Source organism: Chiroxiphia lanceolata, chromosome 19 (genome assembly GCF_009829145.1).
Source record: "Chiroxiphia lanceolata isolate bChiLan1 chromosome 19, bChiLan1.pri, whole genome shotgun sequence".
NCBI lineage: Eukaryota > Metazoa > Chordata > Aves > Passeriformes > Pipridae > Chiroxiphia > Chiroxiphia lanceolata.
In genome coordinates this window covers 9,971,012-9,990,106 of record NC_045655.1, presented here as the reverse complement: position 1 = coordinate 9,990,106, position 19,095 = coordinate 9,971,012, and the positions used below count along the sequence as shown (strand labels likewise).

The 19,095-nt window shown below is 51.4% G+C and overlaps 1 protein-coding gene across 4 annotated transcripts in view; it reads left to right on the top strand.

The window, feature by feature from the left end:
• Positions 1-10,589, top strand: part of RGS9 (regulator of G protein signaling 9) — a 31,220-nt gene extending 20,631 nt beyond the window's left edge. Inside the window, exons 12-19 of one of the 4 annotated variants that reach the window (XM_032706933.1) lie at positions 83-196; positions 1,173-1,288; positions 1,906-1,993; positions 2,483-2,621; positions 3,254-3,339; positions 4,668-4,782; positions 8,229-8,602; positions 9,466-10,589. In XM_032706933.1, coding sequence (XP_032562824.1) covers positions 83-196; positions 1,173-1,288; positions 1,906-1,993; positions 2,483-2,621; positions 3,254-3,339; positions 4,668-4,782; positions 8,229-8,602; positions 9,466-9,622 — 1,189 coding nt within the window. In that variant the 3' untranslated portion in view covers positions 9,623-10,589. Of the gene's footprint in view, positions 1-82; positions 197-1,172; positions 1,289-1,905; positions 1,994-2,482; positions 2,622-3,250; positions 3,340-4,667; positions 6,938-8,228; positions 8,603-9,465 lie in introns of those variants that run through there. The other 3 variants (XR_004360337.1, XM_032706935.1, XM_032706936.1) reach the window with 3 other exon arrangements.
• The last annotated feature ends 8,506 nt before the right edge of the window (positions 10,590-19,095 follow it).

Sequence of the window (19,095 nt, the reverse complement as noted above, 5' to 3'; positions counted from 1 at the left end):
TGTACAACCAGTTATGTGGTTGTGATGGGGCTGGCTGTAGTTCTGGCTTCAGATTAATATTTTGATTTTGGATTTGTTGCAGGATTGTGAAGTACTCTGAGCAGTTCCTCTCCAATGATCCTATCCTGTCTGGATGCCTCCCCAGCAACCCCTGGATAACAGATGACCCCGAGTTCTGGGATCTCAATGCAAAGCTGTGTGTATTTGTATTGTTTTGCCAGCTTGTGGTTTACACTGACCCTTATGCTGATAGAAATCAGGAAAGGGAACCACTGATTTCATTGTCATATCTGTTCTCTGATCATGAGCAGGGAAGTGTTCCCTTTATAACACAGCTGGGCCATGCTAAAGAAACTTGGGAATGCTCCGTGCTGAACTTCCAGCACTGCCTTCTTCAAGTGGAGCCTTCCTTAACGTTACAGAAATTCCTGAACTGATGATGGGAGTGTGCACTCAGCCCCTGCTGAGTGTGTCTCATCCTCCCCTTGGATGAGTGAACTCCACCTTTACTAGCACAGGAATGGGATATGACCAGTAACACTCAGGTGTAGCACGAGGTTCGGTGTTAACCTCGACTGGGTGCTGACAATGATTTAGCAGTTCAGGGTTCAGCTGCTCCCCTTGGTCATTGCTCACACCTCAGGCTGCTTTCTTAGGACAGACTTTGGGTTGGAGGCACACACTGGTGATATGTCCTTTCTCTCTTGGTTTTCCCTCTGGATAATATTTGCTAATTACACAGTGGCATCTCAGGGCTTGAAGCAAACAACATCTTACTGGTTCTCATGTGAGACCAGCAATCCTGTTAGAGTGATTCTGTCCCATTAGACAGCCCCAGAGGATGCCTTCCCTGAATGCCTTTATGAGAAGCAAAGCTTTGGGCAGCAACCAGTGCCTCCTCCAGAATGGGACTGAGTCAAACCTCAGGGCCAAGCTGGGCTGTCACTCAGAGAGCAGCATAAATCCCAGTTAAATCCTCATCCCGCTGCGGACCGAGTGGTTTAATTACAACTTAGTGGGTTGACTTTGTGAGCTCATTACACCATTCTGGAAAACAGAGAGTGCTGGGAAGTCCCTTGGCATTCCAACAAAGGGCATTTTGGTTTTAATTAATCTGCTAATTAGGTGGGCCACACGAAGTTGGCAGTGCTGTTTGTTTTCTCCCCGGGCAGGGTGGAAGTCCCCACCAGGATGCGTGTGGAGAGATGGGCCTTCAACTTCAGCGAGCTCATCCGAGACCCCAAAGGGCGGCAGAACTTCCAGCTCTTCCTGAAGAAGGAGTTCAGCGGTGGGTCTGCTGTGTCCCTGTGTCCCTGGGCCGAGGCAGTGGCAATGCCACCCAGTGCAGGCAGAGAAGGGCTGTTGGAGGCAGCGGCTGTGCAGCCAGGGCAGTGGTACCATCTAGTGGCACGGGACACACGGTACAGCCGGGACATTCCCGCCGTGTTTAGATGAGGTTTTAGGAAGGAATTCTCCCGTGGGAGGGTGGGGAAGCCCTGGCACGGGTTGCCCAGAGAAGCTGTGGCTGCCCCATCCCTGGGAGTGTCCAAAGCCAGGTTGGAGCAACCTGGGCTAGTGGAAGGTGTCCCTGCCCATGGCAGGGGGTGGAACAAGATGATCTTTAAGGTCCCTTCCAACCCAAGCCATCCTAGGATTCTGTGATTCCTCCTGGAGAAGCTGGAACTGGCTGAACTCACAAGCTCTTAGAGGTGTCAGTGGGCAGAGAGCAGGGGAAAGCTGTTTTCCTCCTTCGGTCCCAAGAGGATTTTCCAGCTGGCTGAAGAGTTGGAGAGATCGATTTAGGGCCAACACATATTGAGCCAAACAATTTCAGCTTAGGAGTTAATAAATGGGATTGTGTTTTCCTCAGTCTCACTCTCTGCCGATTGTCTCCTTGTTATGCAGGAGAGAATCTGAGTTTCTGGGAAGCGTGTGAGGATCTCAAGTACGGAGACCAATCCAAGGTCAAAGAAAAAGCAGAAGAAATTTACAAGTGAGTGTGAAAATTTTACATTCTTAAACTCTTTGTACACGAGTCCCACCACCTTCCACTGGCTGTCATTCTCCAAATGATTTATTCCTGAAACTTTTCTGTGTAACCTGTGGCTGTCTTATGACCCCCCATAGGAAAGGAACCTTTGGAGATGAAAGCAGAAGTGTTGTTCTGTTATGTTGGTACTTTTCCTCTCTGTTCTCCACTATGACATTTCAGTATCAGCATGTAATTTAAATAGCAGTGTGGAATGGCAAAGATCATGGGGCTGCCATGAGGAAAGTGGAAAGACCCTTTTGCTTCCAGTGGGTTAAAATTTGGTTTATAGCTCAAGAGGAAGTGTCTGCATGTCTCTGGACATGGAGATTGCCCAAGATCAGGACAGCAAATTGAGTGGGGAGCTGAAGGGACTTTTCCTTTCGTGCATGGGCAGGAATCCCCATGAATTCCCCAGTTGCTAATGGCACTGTGGATCCCTCCTCCATGCAGGCTCTTCCTGGCTCCAGGAGCACGGCGCTGGATTAACATCGATGGCACAACAATGGGCATCACAGTGAAAGGCCTCAAGCACCCTCACAGATACGTTCTAGATGCTGCTCAGACCCACATTTACATGCTGATGAAAAAGGTTTGTTATTTGTTTCCAAAGCCTAAGAGGGATTCCAGTCCTCTGGACCTTTCCCAGTGCCTTTGTGTGTTATCAGCTGTCTCTTTCAAGGGGCCTTTGTTTGAAAATCCCCCGAGTTTGCTGAGTTAAGCAAGTGCTGCTTCAGGCCTTTGTGTTTTGCTGCTGCTTCTTCCCTCTAAGGCAGCCTGTCTCCAAGGTGGTGGGGGTCAGGTGGCTGCTGGAAGTCCTGCTTTCTGATTCCACCAGCTCATGCACATTGCACTGAAAGCAGCAGAACCAGACTGATTTTTCACCCCTTGATGAAAAGTTTGGCTCCTGAAATACAAGCTCCTCACCTTGCAGTGACTGTGACACCCTGCTGGCCTGGGTTAAGCTCCGTTCAGATCTTTTGAGCTGGGTCTTACCTGCGAAGCTTTATTGTGAGATGGAAAATCCTGGGAATTTTACACCAAGATGAAAGGGTATTGGTTTAAATAGCTACATTTGCCTGAAAGATGCAAAGTCCCTTGGGCTGCTGGGGGGGATTATCCAGTTCCCAGCCTCCCTGGCTCCTGAGCAGCTGTATTTGGTGGTGATTTTAATAAGGGTGTTTGCAGCCCATAACTACCAGTTTCTCTTTTTTCTCCTAGTAGGACTCCTATGGCCGCTATTTAAAGTCTCCAATATACAAGGAAATGCTGGCCAAGGCTGTTGTGCCACAAGAGACTGTCAAAAAAAGGCAAGTGAAACTGGCTGTAATTGTGGGGTTTGTTTTCCTTGTTGTAGCAAGGGTAGAAAAAGCCCAGGTTGCAGCAAAATTACTATGATTTAGATGTTCTCTTAATTAAATAAAATTTTTCACTGAGAAGATGCTTTGCTTTGAGACTGGTGGTGCTGTTTATTCATGAGCCCTTTGGAAGTGGCTTGTGTACAGTCAGAATAGACGTGACAACTCTCAGCTGCCTCCTCTCTTGGGTCTGTTTAGAAGGGCTGTGACTGTGGAATTAATCATGGCTCCTTTCCTGGAAGGAGAGAGCACTGTGTCCTGGGCATGGGAAAACTCCTGCCCATGAAACATTTGACTGCCAGAGCAGAGCCAGAGCCAGGGTTCAGGATCCTCTGTGGGATCTGCTCAGCTCTGCCTGGACAAAGCTGCTTAGGGGAGGTGACAAGCACATAGAAACAAACAGCACCTTGCTTGTGAGTGGCACTTGGCACAAGGTGGATGCCCTTAGAATTGGGTTTTTCCTGAGCAAGGTGAAGATTGTACAGCAAATTTAGGCCATTTGAACTGCAGTTGCTCCTAAAGCTGAGTGGGCAGTGTCAGAGCCAAGCTGGGTGATGTGCTCCTTTCTCTGTTCCTCTTCCACTCGCCAACCCAGCAAGCAAGAAAGAGGAATTGTGGACTTTCACGCTGTTGTTTCATCTAAAGCCTATTTCAAGGCAGTGGAAAAAGCCCTGCTGCTGACTTGCCTGGGGTCTGGTTAGTTTGTCCCTGAGCCACACATCACGAGGCCGCTGGCTGGCGCTGGTTGATCCTGGTGGCTGCCTTCGTGCTTGTCAGTGCTTGTTCTGGACACTCAGTACTCAGCATCCTGTAAAGCTGGAGAGCTGGTGCCTCATCCAGAGCTGGGTTAACTCTTGTTCCCAGTGCTGCTGCAAGTGGATTTGCTGTAGCAGAGAGCAGGTGGGGTTTTTGGATATCACAAAGAAACGGCCATACAGGTCTCTGTCTTGATCTTACTTAGGATACCAGAGAAAATTCCACTGATGTACACTGTTTGGCTCCACAACCAGTGTGTTTGCATATAACAGGAGGAGTGTGATTGGGCACTGGAGCCCCTCAGGAGCAGGACCAGCACTGCCTTTACGCTTTTAGCAGTTCTGTAGCTGACCTGTGACGATGAGTCACCCAGTCCTGCTTTGAACCACCTCCTCTGCATTTTGCACTTCTTTATCCGCCCCTGTGCCCGAGCTTGCCCTCCTGGTGACTTTGCTTACCCGGGGTGAGTTTTTGGTGCCCTTCTCCACACTAACACCCTGCTCCTTTCCTTCACTCCCTCCCAGCACCGGCTTGTTCGGGCGCCGCCACCTCCGCTCCAGCCCCAGCCCCATCATCCTGAGGCAGCAGGAGGAAGAGGCCAAAGCCAGGGAAGCCGCCGCCACCGTGGACATCACGCAGGTCATGAGCAAGCTGGACCGCAGGAACCAGCCCCAGCCTCCCAAGTAGGCTCTGAGCCCCGCAGGGCACAGCGCAGGGAAAAGACAAGCCGAGGCCGGTGTTGAGCTTCGTCTCCCCTTCCTGAAGGTGTCAGTGCTGCTTTAGGTTTCCCAGGCCGGCTCTCTGCCATCAGCCGGCTTCCCGCACGTTGCCATGGCTTCTGGAGAGCAGATGTCGCTTCCCAGGCATGCCAGGCAGGGAGTGCTGGCAGGGCCGGGCTGCTGCCTGTGCCAGGCTCGGGGGGCAGGACCCCGGCTCCCCCCACACACACCTCGGAGGGGAGATGACTTCTGCCTGTCCCGAGATTCCCCCCGGGAGGCTGCGTAGCCCAACTGCCTCTCCCTGCCTCCTGCTCTTCGGGGAGGTGGGATGGCACCCAGTAAAGTGATGCCCTTTCCAGTCCTTTGGGTCCAAGCCAGCCTTCCTGGGAGCAGAGGTGGATGACCCCGAGGGGAGCAGGGAGAGGTGACCCACCTCAGAGTGTCCATGCTGGCTTCCATCCCCTGGGGGAATGTGCACGTTCCCAAGGGGTGCATCTGACACCTTCTGAGAGGAGTACACCCCTCACTCCAAGTATCCTGCATTTCCCAGCTAATGCAACAGGAGCACAGGCAGAAGAGCCAGGGAGGCTCCTTGCTGAGTGTTTCTGAAGCTTTGGTTGAATTTGAATGTCACTCCCAGATCCTCCCAGCACGCTGGAGATGATCAATGAGAAGCTCTGCTCTCCCTGTGCCCTGAGCTGGGTGTGCAGGTGCAAAGAGCCACCCCTTGCCAGAGCCTGCACGAGACCCTGAGAGATTTTATCAAATCCTTCCCACCTCTTGTCTTGTCTTTTTCCTGCTCTTCTATTTTGTCTTGTTAAAAAACCCAACAGGAGGTAGTTCCAGTTGTAGCCCAGAGGCAAGAGAGGACAGGGTAGAGGTGTTAAGAGCTGATTTCAACTTAAAGTAGTGTTTTTATTTGCTCTGTCTCTTTTGCTCTGTGGAATGAGGCAAACTAAAATACTATTTTAGTGCTAAAGAGCTCGGAGAGATTCCAGGCTTTGCTGGGAAAGCACAGCATGTCTGGACCAGGCCAGTGATTACCAGAAGTGCAAAGATTGCTGCAAAGCCCAATAAAGGGAATTGGGGGGACAGAAAATCTTCCTTGTTTGTTAGAATTTTAGGGAAGTAGAGGGACTGTGTGGAAGCACTGAGGTATGGGAAGCTGCTTCTCTCTGGTTTGTATTGTTCATCCATTTTAAATACTGGTAGGATTTTACAGGAAATGGGAGATCATAGGATCATTGGATTGGGTTGGAAGGGACCTTAAAGATCACCTTGTTCCACCCCCTGCCATGGACAGAGACACCTTCCACTAGACCAGGTTGCTCAGAGCCCCAGCCAGCCAGGCCTTGGACACTTCCAGGGATGAAAGCTGGAGAAAGCTGGGTGGGGAGGGGGGCCCTCAGATAATGGGGTGCATGCAGACCAGCCCCTTGCAGCCCTGGGGTCCCCAGGTCCATGCAGACCAACTGCCTGTGAAGAGGGGGGCAGTCAGGATGTCAGTGTGTCCCAAAACAGCCTGAACAGTGACTCCTGCCCTCCCCATGTGTGTTACCAGGGGCAGAATCAGGGCTGCACAGTCTGATCTGGTGTCACTGCAGAACTCATCTCCTTCTCTCATGGCTGAGCCAGGGAGATTTTCCTGACCTTTATTAACCTATCGGTGATAAACCTTCTTAGAGGAATTGAAACCGAGTTGCCCAAGACTTTCACTCTGATGTCAAGGCCTGTGCTGTCTCTGCTCTTACTCCTGGTGGAAGCAAAGGCACATTTTGCAATGCTCTGCAGGGGAGCAGGATCAGCCTTTTCTTTAATTCCTCTTAAAACCCCAAGGCTTTGTTATGTCAGGCGCTGAGCACCATCAACTTACCTTGACATAAGAGCACTGAAAGATACTCCAAAACCTGGCAGGGTTGGTCCAAAGCTCCTTGGCTGTGATGAGCTCTACAGTCTCTCCAGAGTTTGCGTAACATGGAGCACTGAGCATGTTGGGATTGCCAGGATGTAGTAACATGTGGAAGATCAAGTCAGGGTATAAATAATAAATAACAAATCTGTGTGTTCTAGTCAGTCCCTCTGATTCTACTTCTATTTTGTCTGCTGCTTTGCTTGTTATGTTCTCTGTACCCATTCCTTTCTCTGAGTTTTTGTCATCTCTGCTTTGCACCGCTGTTCCCCTGGCATGGGTTAGTGTGGCACGTTCAGGAGTCACTGTGTTTGTGGAACACCAGTCACTGCTTGTGGAACACCTGTCTGACACACACAGGCAGGGGCTGGCTCTGCTCTGCCACAGGCTGAACGAGCTGGCACAGCCCAGCCTTCTGCTCCTCACAGCCCAGCCTTCTGCTCCTCGTCCCTCGCTGCTCAGTCCCCGAAGAGGAAGGTCACCTGGTACAAGCTGAACTTCACTTTGTGCCAGAAATTGTTTGTTTCCATTGGAAATCAGCAATGTGTTGTTTCGTTTCTTGGTCATCTCTCCTGCCCATTCATCTGTCCAATAAAAATAAATGTAGAAAATGGAAGAAGAACCAAGTTCGTCTTCTCTGTCGCGTCTCAGTGTGTTCATTGCTCACTGCGTCATCACTGCATGTGTGTGTACATGTTCTCTGTGTGCCTCTGCACTCAGCCCTTCTCCTTGGGCACTTGAGCTGCATTTCATTTCTGCTGGGAGTGAGTCCTTGGGAAATGGGAGGGGACCCAGCATGCAGCTTGTCCTCTACTGCTTGTCCTGTGCTTGTCCTGTCCAGTTTATACTTGGGCTTGTCCTGAGGGCTGAGTGAGCTGAGCTGGAGCCTCCACAGCCCCAGCCAGAGACAATGGGGGCTTCAGCACAAGATGTGCTTTGTATTACCAGTCGTCAGGGCTCGGGCTCAGAGTGTGTTCCTTGGGCACGGCAGCAGCCAGCGCAGTGCTGCCCTGGGTGTGACATGGCTGTGGTGTTCATAACCAAGATCACATTCTCGGGATGACAGGCTCCCCCGTGCCTGGAGCTAATCCTTGTGAGGAATGAGACAAGCTGGTGTCTCCTCCAGCATCCCAGTGGGTGTGGGGCCGGATCTGTCAGCACCCAGAGGCTGGTAGCAATGACCCCGTTGCTTTCCGTAGGCAAGTTGTGACACCTCCACGCTCCTGCTGGAGGGCAGGGAAGGGGAAAGAGCTGCAGGGTGGGGACACTGGCACAGGCCTGGCTGGGGTGGCTGACAGCTGCCTCCCAGCTGAGCCCTGTCTCTCCTGGCAGCACTGTGGCACTGGGCCCTTCTCCAGAGAAGCAGAGGGCTCGTTCTCCTGATGGAGCCTGGAGAGACCAGCCACCAGTGTGCCACCGCCGAGCCTGACTGAGCCTATCTCCTTTTCCTCCCACAGCCGTGCCACCTCGCCTCCCAGGCCCCTCGCCCGGCTGCCCACACTGGCACCAGCACCCCTCCTTTGCCCACCCTGCCTCCAACCCCGCCGGGCTCCCCGGCCCTGCCCCAGGGCCCCGCTTGCCCCTCGCCCACCAGCCTGGCCCTGGACAGCGGCGGCACCGCGGGCACCCTGCAGGACCCCCGGGGGGCCGGGCCCGGACCCTTCCCCTCGTGCAGCAGGAGGTCCCTGGGCCGGTTCCTGAGGAGGGGCTGCTGGACCTCGCCCACCTTGGCTGCGCTGTCGCCCCGGTGCCCGGCCGTGCCCCACGGGAAGGTGCAGCCGCTGGGAGAGCGGGAGCGGCGGCTGCACCCGGACACCAAGGTGGTCAGCAGGTCAGTACTGCCCGGGCACCTGGGCATCCTCCCCTCCACCACCACTGCTCTTTGTAATTAGCCAGAGGTCTCCAAGAACCCACCCAACAGCTGCCTTTCCTACCCTTACTGCTAAACCCCACCAATCCCACCTGTGCCACCTAAATCCCGACCAGGCTCTGGAAGTGTCTCTTCCCCCTGTCTCCACACCTACTGTCCACATTGGATGTGTTTCTGATGGGATCGGGGCAGGAGCTCACTCCGGTGGTGCCTCTGCTGTGCTCACACCTCCTGTTCAGGGGTGCAAAACCCCAGGTTTTACTTTTAGTCCCTCAATTTGGAAAACCACTCGTGTATTTGTGTTTGTTCTCGAGCGCTGGTTCAGGTTTGCTTTAGTGGTTTCAAGTCAGAGGAGACCCAGAAGTGACAAGGGAGGAGAAATCTTGAGGGAGAGTTGTGAAGCATTTATTGCTCTGGGGCAGGAGGTGTGAGAGGGGGGATTTTTTCCAGGAGAGGCTCTCCCTGTTGGAACCAAACCCTGGCCATGTCCCTCACTCGGAGCACCATGTCCCTGCTCTCAGTTAACCCACCTCTACTGCTGACTGAGTGGATGAGTCCACATTATAAATTCAGAAGCACAAACCTGGGGGCTCCTGCTCCACCTGGCTCCGTGCTCCGGAGCTGTGTCACACGGCTTCTCAACTTCAAAGGGGTGGGAGCTCACATTCCCCTCGTTTTCCCTCTCTGTGGGCTCGTGCCTGGGCGCTTTGCTTTGGGATTTGGGGTTTGAACTGCAGAAGTCTCCAAGCCGGGCTCGGTTCGCTGCCTCGGAGCACATCAAAAAGTGCCGTGTGTGTGTGATGAGTCTCTATTTCACAACACAGCTTCTTCCAAGTCAGAATGGACGCGCCTTCGGAGAGCCGAGTGTGCCCCGAAGGCCCCGAGGAGGGGAAGGACGGACACCCCCGGGCTCGTAAGGACTCCACGAAGGAGCTGATCTGCCCCTGGGAGACCCCCATGGAGGAGGGGAGAGCTGGGTAACGAGCACCCCCGGCACGGATGCTCTTTCCAGGCCCGAGACCGCAGTGGGTCAGCACGTGGACCATGTTGGAGAACTACATCAGAGCCATCCCTCAGCATCGGGGGTGCTCAGACCACCACAGCGACGGACAACAGACCCTGCAGTGCCCGTTTGTAATCCAAGAGCTCAGAGTGTTTCTGGACTGGTTTCATTTCCTATCTTTGGTATATCCAGGTCTGTTCACAACAGACTTCTCGATAAATGAACCTTTTTCCCAGCCTTGGAGCAGATGGAGAGTGTATGTGTGTGTGAATGTCCTGGAAACGGTGTCTTGTTGGAGTTTCTTGCTTGGCCATGAGGTGTCAGCACACTGAACCCAGCACAGCTGGAGCAGGGCTGGCAGGGGTTTTTCACAGCCCGACTCAGGCTGCAGTGCCAAGATTGGGGCGTGTTTGTGTCCCCAGCCTGGGTCCACCTCTTATTAATAACAATCTTTTAGTTTAAAAGCAGGTTTACTAAGACACAGATGATTGCTGGGGAAAATAAAGTGCCCCCTCATGAGAAGGTGTGTGGCATACCATCGTTCCTTCATCCACACCTAAACTGATCCCAGAGGGCAAGGAGTGCAGAAGGGAGAGCAGAGGCTCCAGAGCCCTCCTGCACTAGCTCCAGCTTCCCAATGCATGGGTTTGAAACCATAGCTTGAACTGCACCCCAGAAACACCTTGGGAAGATCCAAACCAAATTTTGGGACCCTCCAAACTTAGATTGATGCACTGCCATGGCCTTTATCTGTGCTGACATCAGGAGTGTCGGACCATTGCCTTCCTTATGTTGTGTGGTGTTTGAAGGTGGTGTTTCATTCACGTGGAGGGGTTCCCTCAGTGTGTGTGCTGTGGGTCACTGTTCTGTAGCTTGGCCATGACCTGTGACTTCTGATGTTGCTGTTTTGTCCTTTCTGATTATAAATGGAGCTTTGCCTGTGTGGCTGCCGTCGTTCCTCACTCCTGCTGTGGGATTTAAATCTCTCCTCACACGTGCTCAGTGCTCCCCATTTCCCCCGGGCCTGGGGTGACACTTCTCATCACAGGGCAGTTTGGGAAGGTCAAGAGGCTGTTTCTGTCTCCAAAGACTCTTTCCCAGGGGAGCTGAGGGTTGGGCAGGAGGCTGATGACCCACACTGCCCGTGATGCTTCTCTTGTAGAAATGCACATTGGCTCTCGCTGGCTTTGCTCTGTCAGAGGGACATGGTCCTGCTCCACGGTCACTGGTGGTGGCACCTATTATTGATGACACAGAATGTCGTGTCTTTTGTGATTTTTTTTGTTAATATTGTTACTCAGCCACTCCTGATGGGACATTGACAACATATGATCCAGGAAACATGACAGGAAGACATTGTGATGTGTAACAGTTACTAATATGATATTTAATGTGCATATGACAGGAGCCATCCTACTGTTAATATTTCTCTCGTTGGCTTGGGGCTCATCTTGGGAATCTCATTGCCTTCTACTCCTCATGTTCATCTTCTACACCAGAGGAAGGACTTCAGGATCCAAAAGTGCTGCTCTGTCGGGGCTGGGATGCAGTGACACCCAGACAGTCAGGTACATCTCTATCCCAGAGGCCAGCACTGGGGATTCCCAACATTTTTCCCTTCAGGGTATGGCTTTTTTCCCCCAATATCTTTCAACTTGAGAACTCCTGCAGCTTTTTCCTGTGGGAGGAAAAAGGAGGGTGCACTGCCTTGTGCACCTCAAGCCAGCGCCTTGCTCTCCTCCCTTCTCCCGTGGACCCCCCCAGGTGCCTGCTGAGTGCAGGAGGAACAAGACAGCTCCAGAGGCCCTGGATCCCTCCTGCCACCGCTCTGTGCTCGCACGGTGACATCTGAGGCTCTGCCCCCGCTGGGGGCCTGGCGTGCTGGAGTCGGGAGCGCTTTCAGCTCTGGCAGTTCAAATCCCCTCGCTGTGCAGGAGCCCACTTAATGCTGCCTGCAGTCACCTGGAGGAATTAGCTCACTGCAGCAACTTAGACATCCAAGGTATTCCGATAATGTGAGGGATGTGTGAGGTTAATGACTGGAAAAAGTGATCGCTCCCTGTGGGCAGTTTCTCAGAAAACTCCCTGCTGCTTGGCTGACAGAAGAAAGGAGACTCCGGCAGCGGCGGCAGCAGTGAGGAAGCCCCGTCCCCTCTCCACAGCAGCTGCACAGCCCCACGAAGCAGCCATGGCCCTGCTCCAGCTCCCGGAGGTGCTGGAGGAGCTCCCACGCTCCAGGGCCGAGCTGCTGTGCTGCAGGACGGGCTGCGGTGGTTGTACGTGGATATTCACGGAATGAACTAGGAAGGAAGACGCTTATCCCAGTGGTTCTCCAAGTGCTGCACTCCCAGGTGTGGAGGTCTCACACCCCAGGTTGGGTTGGGCTCCTCCAGCATCCTCCACTCAGGCTGACCCAGGGGATTTGTTGTATGGGCCAGCCTGGAAAACAAGAGCAACTTCTGGGGTTCCCAGCTCTGTGAGGGCTCTTCCCAGGCTGCCTCAGCCACCAACCTCAAGGGGACACTGTTGGGATAGGATGGGAGTGAGTTCCAGGCTGGTGATCCTCAACCTCTCGCTGGAGCCTTGAGTGGGAGGTGGATACTGTGAGGGGCTGCCAGTTTTGGAGGAGCCCCACTCTGACCGTGCCATGGGGCTGGGGTACAGAGGAGAGGGGTGTGGGGGGGCATGGCCAGCTCGGAGAACCTGGTTAAAATATCCAGATTAAAGATCTGTTTTCGAGGCAACCGGCATGTCTCAGATCTCCCCTCAAGCCTGACATTTCACTGCCTCCTCTCCAGCTGGGCCACACGGCTGAACACACCGAGGGGCTGTTCCCTCTCCGAGGTCTCGAACTGTGCATTGCTCAAGCCTCATGAATTTAAAAATGGAACAAAGAATGCTCAGCATCCAGCAGGATCAGGCCTCGGGAGCAGGAAGTACCAGCTGGCTCAGGAGAGGGCTTGTTCCCATGGGATTCCCAGTGTGGTTTTGGCAGGCGGCGTGGTTGGGATAGCTCCGCGAGCAGGCTCTTCCTGCCTGGAATGCCAGCCCTGGCAGAACAGCTGACTCAGAGCGTGACAGCTCTTCACAGCATCCCCTTCTGAAAGGAGCTGTCAGGAGAGCCCCTGACACCGCTGCCTCTACATTTTGTGAGGGTGGCTTGAAAGCCGAGCTGTAAACCGAGCCCACGTCACGGTGCTCTTGGAAACGCCGCTCCGGGGGCGGAATTCACCTCTGAGCGGGGCTGCATCCCGTCACAGCCCATCCCTGCTCCCGGAACGCGGTGGCAGCCCAGCCAAAGAGGTTCCTGCTCCATTCACCCAGCACCTGAACACCTGAGTTAGGATAAGTATGTTATGAAAGAACCATCGTGACTTGGCTTTTCGGGTGCAGGAGCTTCAGGGATGCAGGGACAAACCCAGCCACCAGGGTGATTTTCCCCTTGCCAACAGTTTTATGCATTTTGCAATACACCAGAAGCAGAGGTGAGCACCTCTCTTTTAGGCTGAGGTTCCCAGATCTGTTCTGCACCACACTAAGGAGTAAAAGATAAGCTCTTGCAAGTCAGTTTACTTTTTAAAATTCATGTTGCCATAGCAGCTCAGCACACTGTCTCAAGTCCTCCTTCTTGCAAAACTTTGATCACCATGAAAACAGAATTATGTTGTTCTCCAACACATTCTACATATAGATATACAGAAGTTCCCATAGTTCATGCTTCAACACCTCTGCAAAGACCTCTTTTATTTCTCGCTCACAAAGAATTTCTCTGGCCAGAGGTCAGTATTTTAAATCTTGGTTTAAAGCCATCCCCTCAGCACCTCTGTGGTCTCACTGCTTGTGTTCCCAGTTGAGGTTCTGGTCCCAGTGGTTTCTAACATGCTCTGGTACACCACAGAACTAAACCCAGCCACCAACTTCTGTCCTCAGGATCGCAGGAATACCCTCCTCCCTTGGCTCTGCTCCAATCTCTTCCCTGAAGTATTGAAAGAGCACAAATTGCCCTGAAATAACAACAACCCATTTGTTGTTATCCAGCAGAAGCTCTGAGCTATATTATCCTTGCTCACCCCATCACACTGGGTTTCCACTGTCAGAGGGAAAGAGCCAGTAGCGCTTCTTAGGATGGGATGAATCACCTTTGGGAATGGTTTATTCCCTCCTTGGCTCTAGGGCACTAACTCAAGGCTGGACACAGCTCCTGTGTGGGTAGGATTTGGTGACATCTCATACCTGGGTGGCATCACCTGACACCTGGGGCTTTAATGACAATTAGTGCATCCAATGTGCAGGGTGCAGGCACCTGCTGCAGCTCCAGGATCTGTGCTCTGGCGCTCTGCAAGCTCTGCTTTCAGCCTTGGGACACTGGAATCATAGACCATGGAATGGTGAAGGCTGGAAAAGCCCTCTGAGATCATCACACCCAACCATTAACAGCACCACTGTATTCACCTCCAAACCACGTCCCCAAGTGTCACATCCATGTTTTTTGCACACTTCTAGGAATGGTGACTCTCCCCGTTGTCTGTCAGTTTGAAGCTATTGGGAAGCCATTCCCTCCTGTCCTGTCACTGTAGGCTCTTGTAAATAGTCTGTCTCCATCTTTCTGGTCAGGTGTCCCATTTTTCCAGCTGTATTCATGCTAGCAATACTGGAAAAGACAGAGATGAGGGAAAAAAAAGAAGGGATTTAGTCTAAAGATAAACAAATTTGGAATAACAGCCTACACAGTCATTTGGTTAAACAGCACATTACCCAGAGCTCTCCTTTTGCTGTTGTTGTTCACATGAATCCATCTCCTCACCCAGAGAAGACCCTCCCAGACCAGGACTGGGAAAGGTCAGTGGGATTTTTATTAATGCTCATAGCCAGATTTCTTCCAGTCAGCCCTTTTTTCCCCCCCAATAACTGAAGGGGGAGAAAAAAATAGAAAAAAAAAAAAAATGAAGAGGAAGAAAAAATTGGGGTAAAAGTTGAAGAACACTTTAATTTATAAGAAAAAGAACTAAATAATTGATGCAGTCATGGTGCCAAAGGTAATTTCTGCTGCTCCCTCTATCTCACAAAGACATTTAGCATTGATTGAGATCAAAGTATCAAAAACCCCTGCTGCTGAGCTGAAAGGCAAAACTTTCGGCTGCCTTTCTCCGCTCTAATAATATCGTCTTTATGTAGTTAATAAACTGCACACTTCAGTCAAACTATATCATTACAGAAGACTTAGGGAGCTAATAATTTAAAAGCAAAGAATTGCCTCTGTTCTTTGCTTTGAACTAAACAACATTCTGTTGAATGAGGGGGACATCAAAGCTTTGTTACTATTACCAATGTGGCTGGAGCATAGGGCCGCACAGAGTGTGTACTTCAGTCATCAAGAGAGAAAAAAAAAAAAAAGATTAAAGGTATTGGCTTATCAACCCACAGGCAGAACCAGGTGTTTTCTTTTCTGCTGTGCAAGCATCAGGTGGTTTGCTTATCAATGAGTTTTCTTGTTAAATAGATGTACATGACTTAGGCTGATCCCTCCGATCCTGCGGCCCTTTTCTCTTCTGAGCCATCTTTGAAAAAGTTGGGCTGAGGGGCTGTTTGTTTGCAGGAGGATGGATAATTGGGCCTTTTGTCCGGGGCCAGCTCCTGTTTCTGCTCTGCTGACGCTCTCCCATTGTGCCGTGCTCCACTGCAGCGGGAATCCTCCCCGATCCCACCTTCATCCCTGGTCCCACCTTCCTCCCTGATCCCACCTTCATCCCTGGTCCCACCTTCATCCCACACACGTGCCATGGGGCAGCCACCCCAGCATGTGGGGCAGCCCCATCCTCTGTGGATGCACCAGCAGGGGGTTTGGATTAGATGTCAGGAAAAAGATTTCACGGAAGGGGTTGTAAAGCATTGGAACAAACTACCCAAGGAAGTGTGAAGACCCACCATCCCTGGAAGTGTTCAAAAAATGTGTGGATGTGGCACCCGGGGTTTAGAGGTGAACATGGCAGTGGTGCCGGGTTCGTGGTTGGATTTGATGTTCTTAAAGGGCTTTTCCCACCTTAATAATTCCATGATTCATCCCCCACCTGCTGCCTCATCGCCACCACTTCAGCTCCTCCTTGGCAGTGCTGGCCCTGCTCTCCCAGGTCAGGAGAACTGTGTCCCTGCAACTCAGGGAGACCCTCTGGCATGGCTGGGAGCGAGGAAGGATCAGTTCTGCTCCACTGCTCCCTGTGTGGGCAGCAAAGGGAGAACCTGTGTCCTGCTGCTGCCTCCTCTGAGAACTGTTTTTTCCCCAGCCAATGGTTTGGGAAGAGCTGGCTCTGCCAGGAGTGGGTGTCCATGGAGAGTCTGAGCATGAGGACCCTGAACTCCTTGTTGGGTGTGTGAATCACTCACATTCATCCCAGCAATGCATCCTTGCCAGATGTTTTTTCTCCAAGGATGGTACTGGGGGACAGAAGGGTTTTCCTTATAAATCCCACTGAAACACAGTGTCTGTTCTGGACTTTTGGCAGGGGTAGAGAAACCAGTCCAAGGAGCCTTCAGGAGCTCACCTCCCACCCATCCCTTTCCTGCCATGGCCACATCTGTCCACGTTGGGTGTCTGGGTCTGACTCCAGGTTGGACTTTCTTTGGGCTTTGGCTGGAGACACCTGAGTGTGGGGCTGTGGTGTGAGCCCTGGGGTCTCACCAGAAGAAATCAGGTCAGCCATGAGGTCAGCACTGGAGAGGACGTGGCCTCTAAGCCCCCCTGCTCTGATTTCCTGGGCTGGAAGGAGCCCTGGATGCTCCAGGCAGATCTGGGAGCTGGCAATTTGCTCTGGGCTCTATTATGGGACACTTATACTTCTTAAATGCTACTTTTCATTTACATCAAAAACTCTCCTTGGTTCTTGACAGTCTGGGTCTCATCCCCTATTAAAGACTGGAATTTAAAAAAGCAGAAAATAATGGCTTATTTCAAAGTAACAATCCAAGTGCTTTTTGAAACACTGTCCTTATTCAAAACCACTTAAATTTATACATATTTCTGAGTCGTTATTATCCTCAGAGGCTGAACCAATTTGGATCTTGATTTCTGCAAGTGTTCTCCTTGATTTCTGTGTCAGAAAGTTGAGCTGCAATGTGAGCAGATTGGACATTAACCATAGGTAACAAATGGTTTCCTGGGAATTATTGCTGAAGTTATTCTTTAAAATACTTTGAAAAGCCAGTCACTACAGGGAGAAAATTCAGGGAGCAAAAAGACTTCAGGAAAGGGATGATCTTCTGATTTTATCCTGTCGAGGTGCAGGCTGGAGCATGTGCCTGAGCACGTGTGGACATGTGTTCATGGGTGTGCTTTTGAGGGCTTCCTTCTTTTCTCCGTGGAAGTGGCTTTGCCATGCCAGGAGAGTGGTATTTTAGACCCACTGAAGGGCTCTTTTTGCCTTTAATTCTGGTAAGATTAGAGTTTTCATTTCTGAAATGGAAGAGGTTCTTCTAAGCAGGTACACACAAAGTTGACAGGCATTCTATGATCAGAATCATGTAAACAATATAAATATAATGTAATGATTGTCCATTGCTCCTTCTGCAGGTTAATGGGTGACCTTTGTTTGAGGACAGTAATAATCAAATGAGGAGGTGGGAAAAAAAAGGTCTTCTGCTTTTTCATGTGCAGTCGTGGAGCCAAAGCTTTCAGAACTGTTCACTGAAATGTTCTCATCTACCAGGAAGGCTTTGAGTTGGTTTGGGCTCATCAGACTGATGCCAACCTGGAGTGTGTCACAGCTGAGTCAACCTGGTTGTCTCTCAGAGGCCAAAGGAGAACCTGATGTCTTCTGCTTGGCTTGTTTGGGCTTTCATTGATCACAGAATCACTGAATCATCAAGGCTGGAAGAGACCTTCCAGATCACTGAGTCCAACCATCACCCCAGCACCACCATAATCACCCCCAAAACCATGTCCCCAAGTGCCACACCCAGACACCTCTTGAACACTTCTAGAGACAGTGACTCCACCACCTCATTCCAAAGCCTGACCACTGCCGGGATCTATTGGACACAACACCCAAGATTTGCACCCAGAAATCAGAAGGAGGTGGGTAATATTTAATACAACCTCTAGAGCAAACTGCTTAATGCAAATCCTAGAGTGTAGTGTCTGTCTGTCTCTCTACAGCCAAACTCATCCATGGAATGGCTGTTTCTGCAGAATTCGTTCACAACAGTGGAGAGAGGTTTCTGGCTGGACAGAGCTGCAGTGCTGAAGGCTCTGGAGCCAACCTTTGCAAGATCTGGTAACACAAAGATAATAAAGCGGCTCTGATGGAGTGCAAGGCAGAGTGAAGCTTGTCTTTAGCCTTTACCAAACCCACTGTCAGTGCCTTTGCCTTTGCACAGCACAGCTCTTCGCAAAGCTAATTGGGTTAGTGCCTTGCAGGGGGCTTTCAGTGTCTGCAGGAGATGGGCTGCTGCAAACACCTTCCCCTTCAAGGCACACAGCGTTGCCTTTTTCACACCACAGCTCTCTCCCTGCCTTCTGTTCTCGAAAAGCAAAAGTCCCAGGCTGTTCTTCAGTATCAGCCATTACAGTGTTTCAGCTCTTTCCTCCCAGCCATTTTCAAATGTTCAACTTAAAAGGAAAATGTTTCATTTTAGGCCAAATCCCCCCCCCCTCCTCCTCTCCCTTTTCCCTCTCTTCTCCTTCGTCCCCCCCCCCTCCCCTTTTCTCTGGAAGAAGAACAAAGTCATTCAAATCAGGAAGCTGAGGAACTCCATGTATACTTTCCACTGGGACCTCGATCCCTACTGGTTTGGCATGATTTGATTGAAGTGTAATTTAATCCTTCATCATTTGTCATAATGTCATTTATATATAAAAACAACACTGCATCCAAACTTCAGATCAGCACCGAGGAGCTCTCCAGGAGGGATGGAAACAGGGACGAGGAGCAGGCTCTGCTGATGGAGAGGAGGGTGAGGAGCTGGCAGGCAGCATCCCACTCTCTGGGCAGGCACCAGGATGGAGCCTGAGTAGCTAAGTCAGGTTATGTGATGTTAGTGAAGAAGGATCTGGACTTACAGCAGAATGAAGGGGTGACTGTGAGCATATCTCTGTGAAAGAGTTCAGGTTTTGTGGGTGAAATACCTGGGCAAAGGTGAAAAACCCAGGCCAGAGACTGGAGCATGTTTGCAGGTGCCCTGGTAAGTGCAGTGATGGTGGTGTCACTGCTCTCTGTCAGCAGCTGGAGGGAGGTAGGGCTGGAGTCTACACACCTCAAACCTCATCTCTATTTGTGGTAGAAGGGGAAAAAAGGGAAGGGCCCTTTGTGGTAGGAAATTTCTTCCCAGCTCTGCTCTGCTACTCTTCAGAGTGACCTCTGCATTGTTGGTGCTCCCCTTCGGGTGCTGGAGCTGAGGCTGCAGCACTGCTTTGACACAGAGTCTCTCTCATGGACCCTCTAGGTGAGGGAGCAGAAGT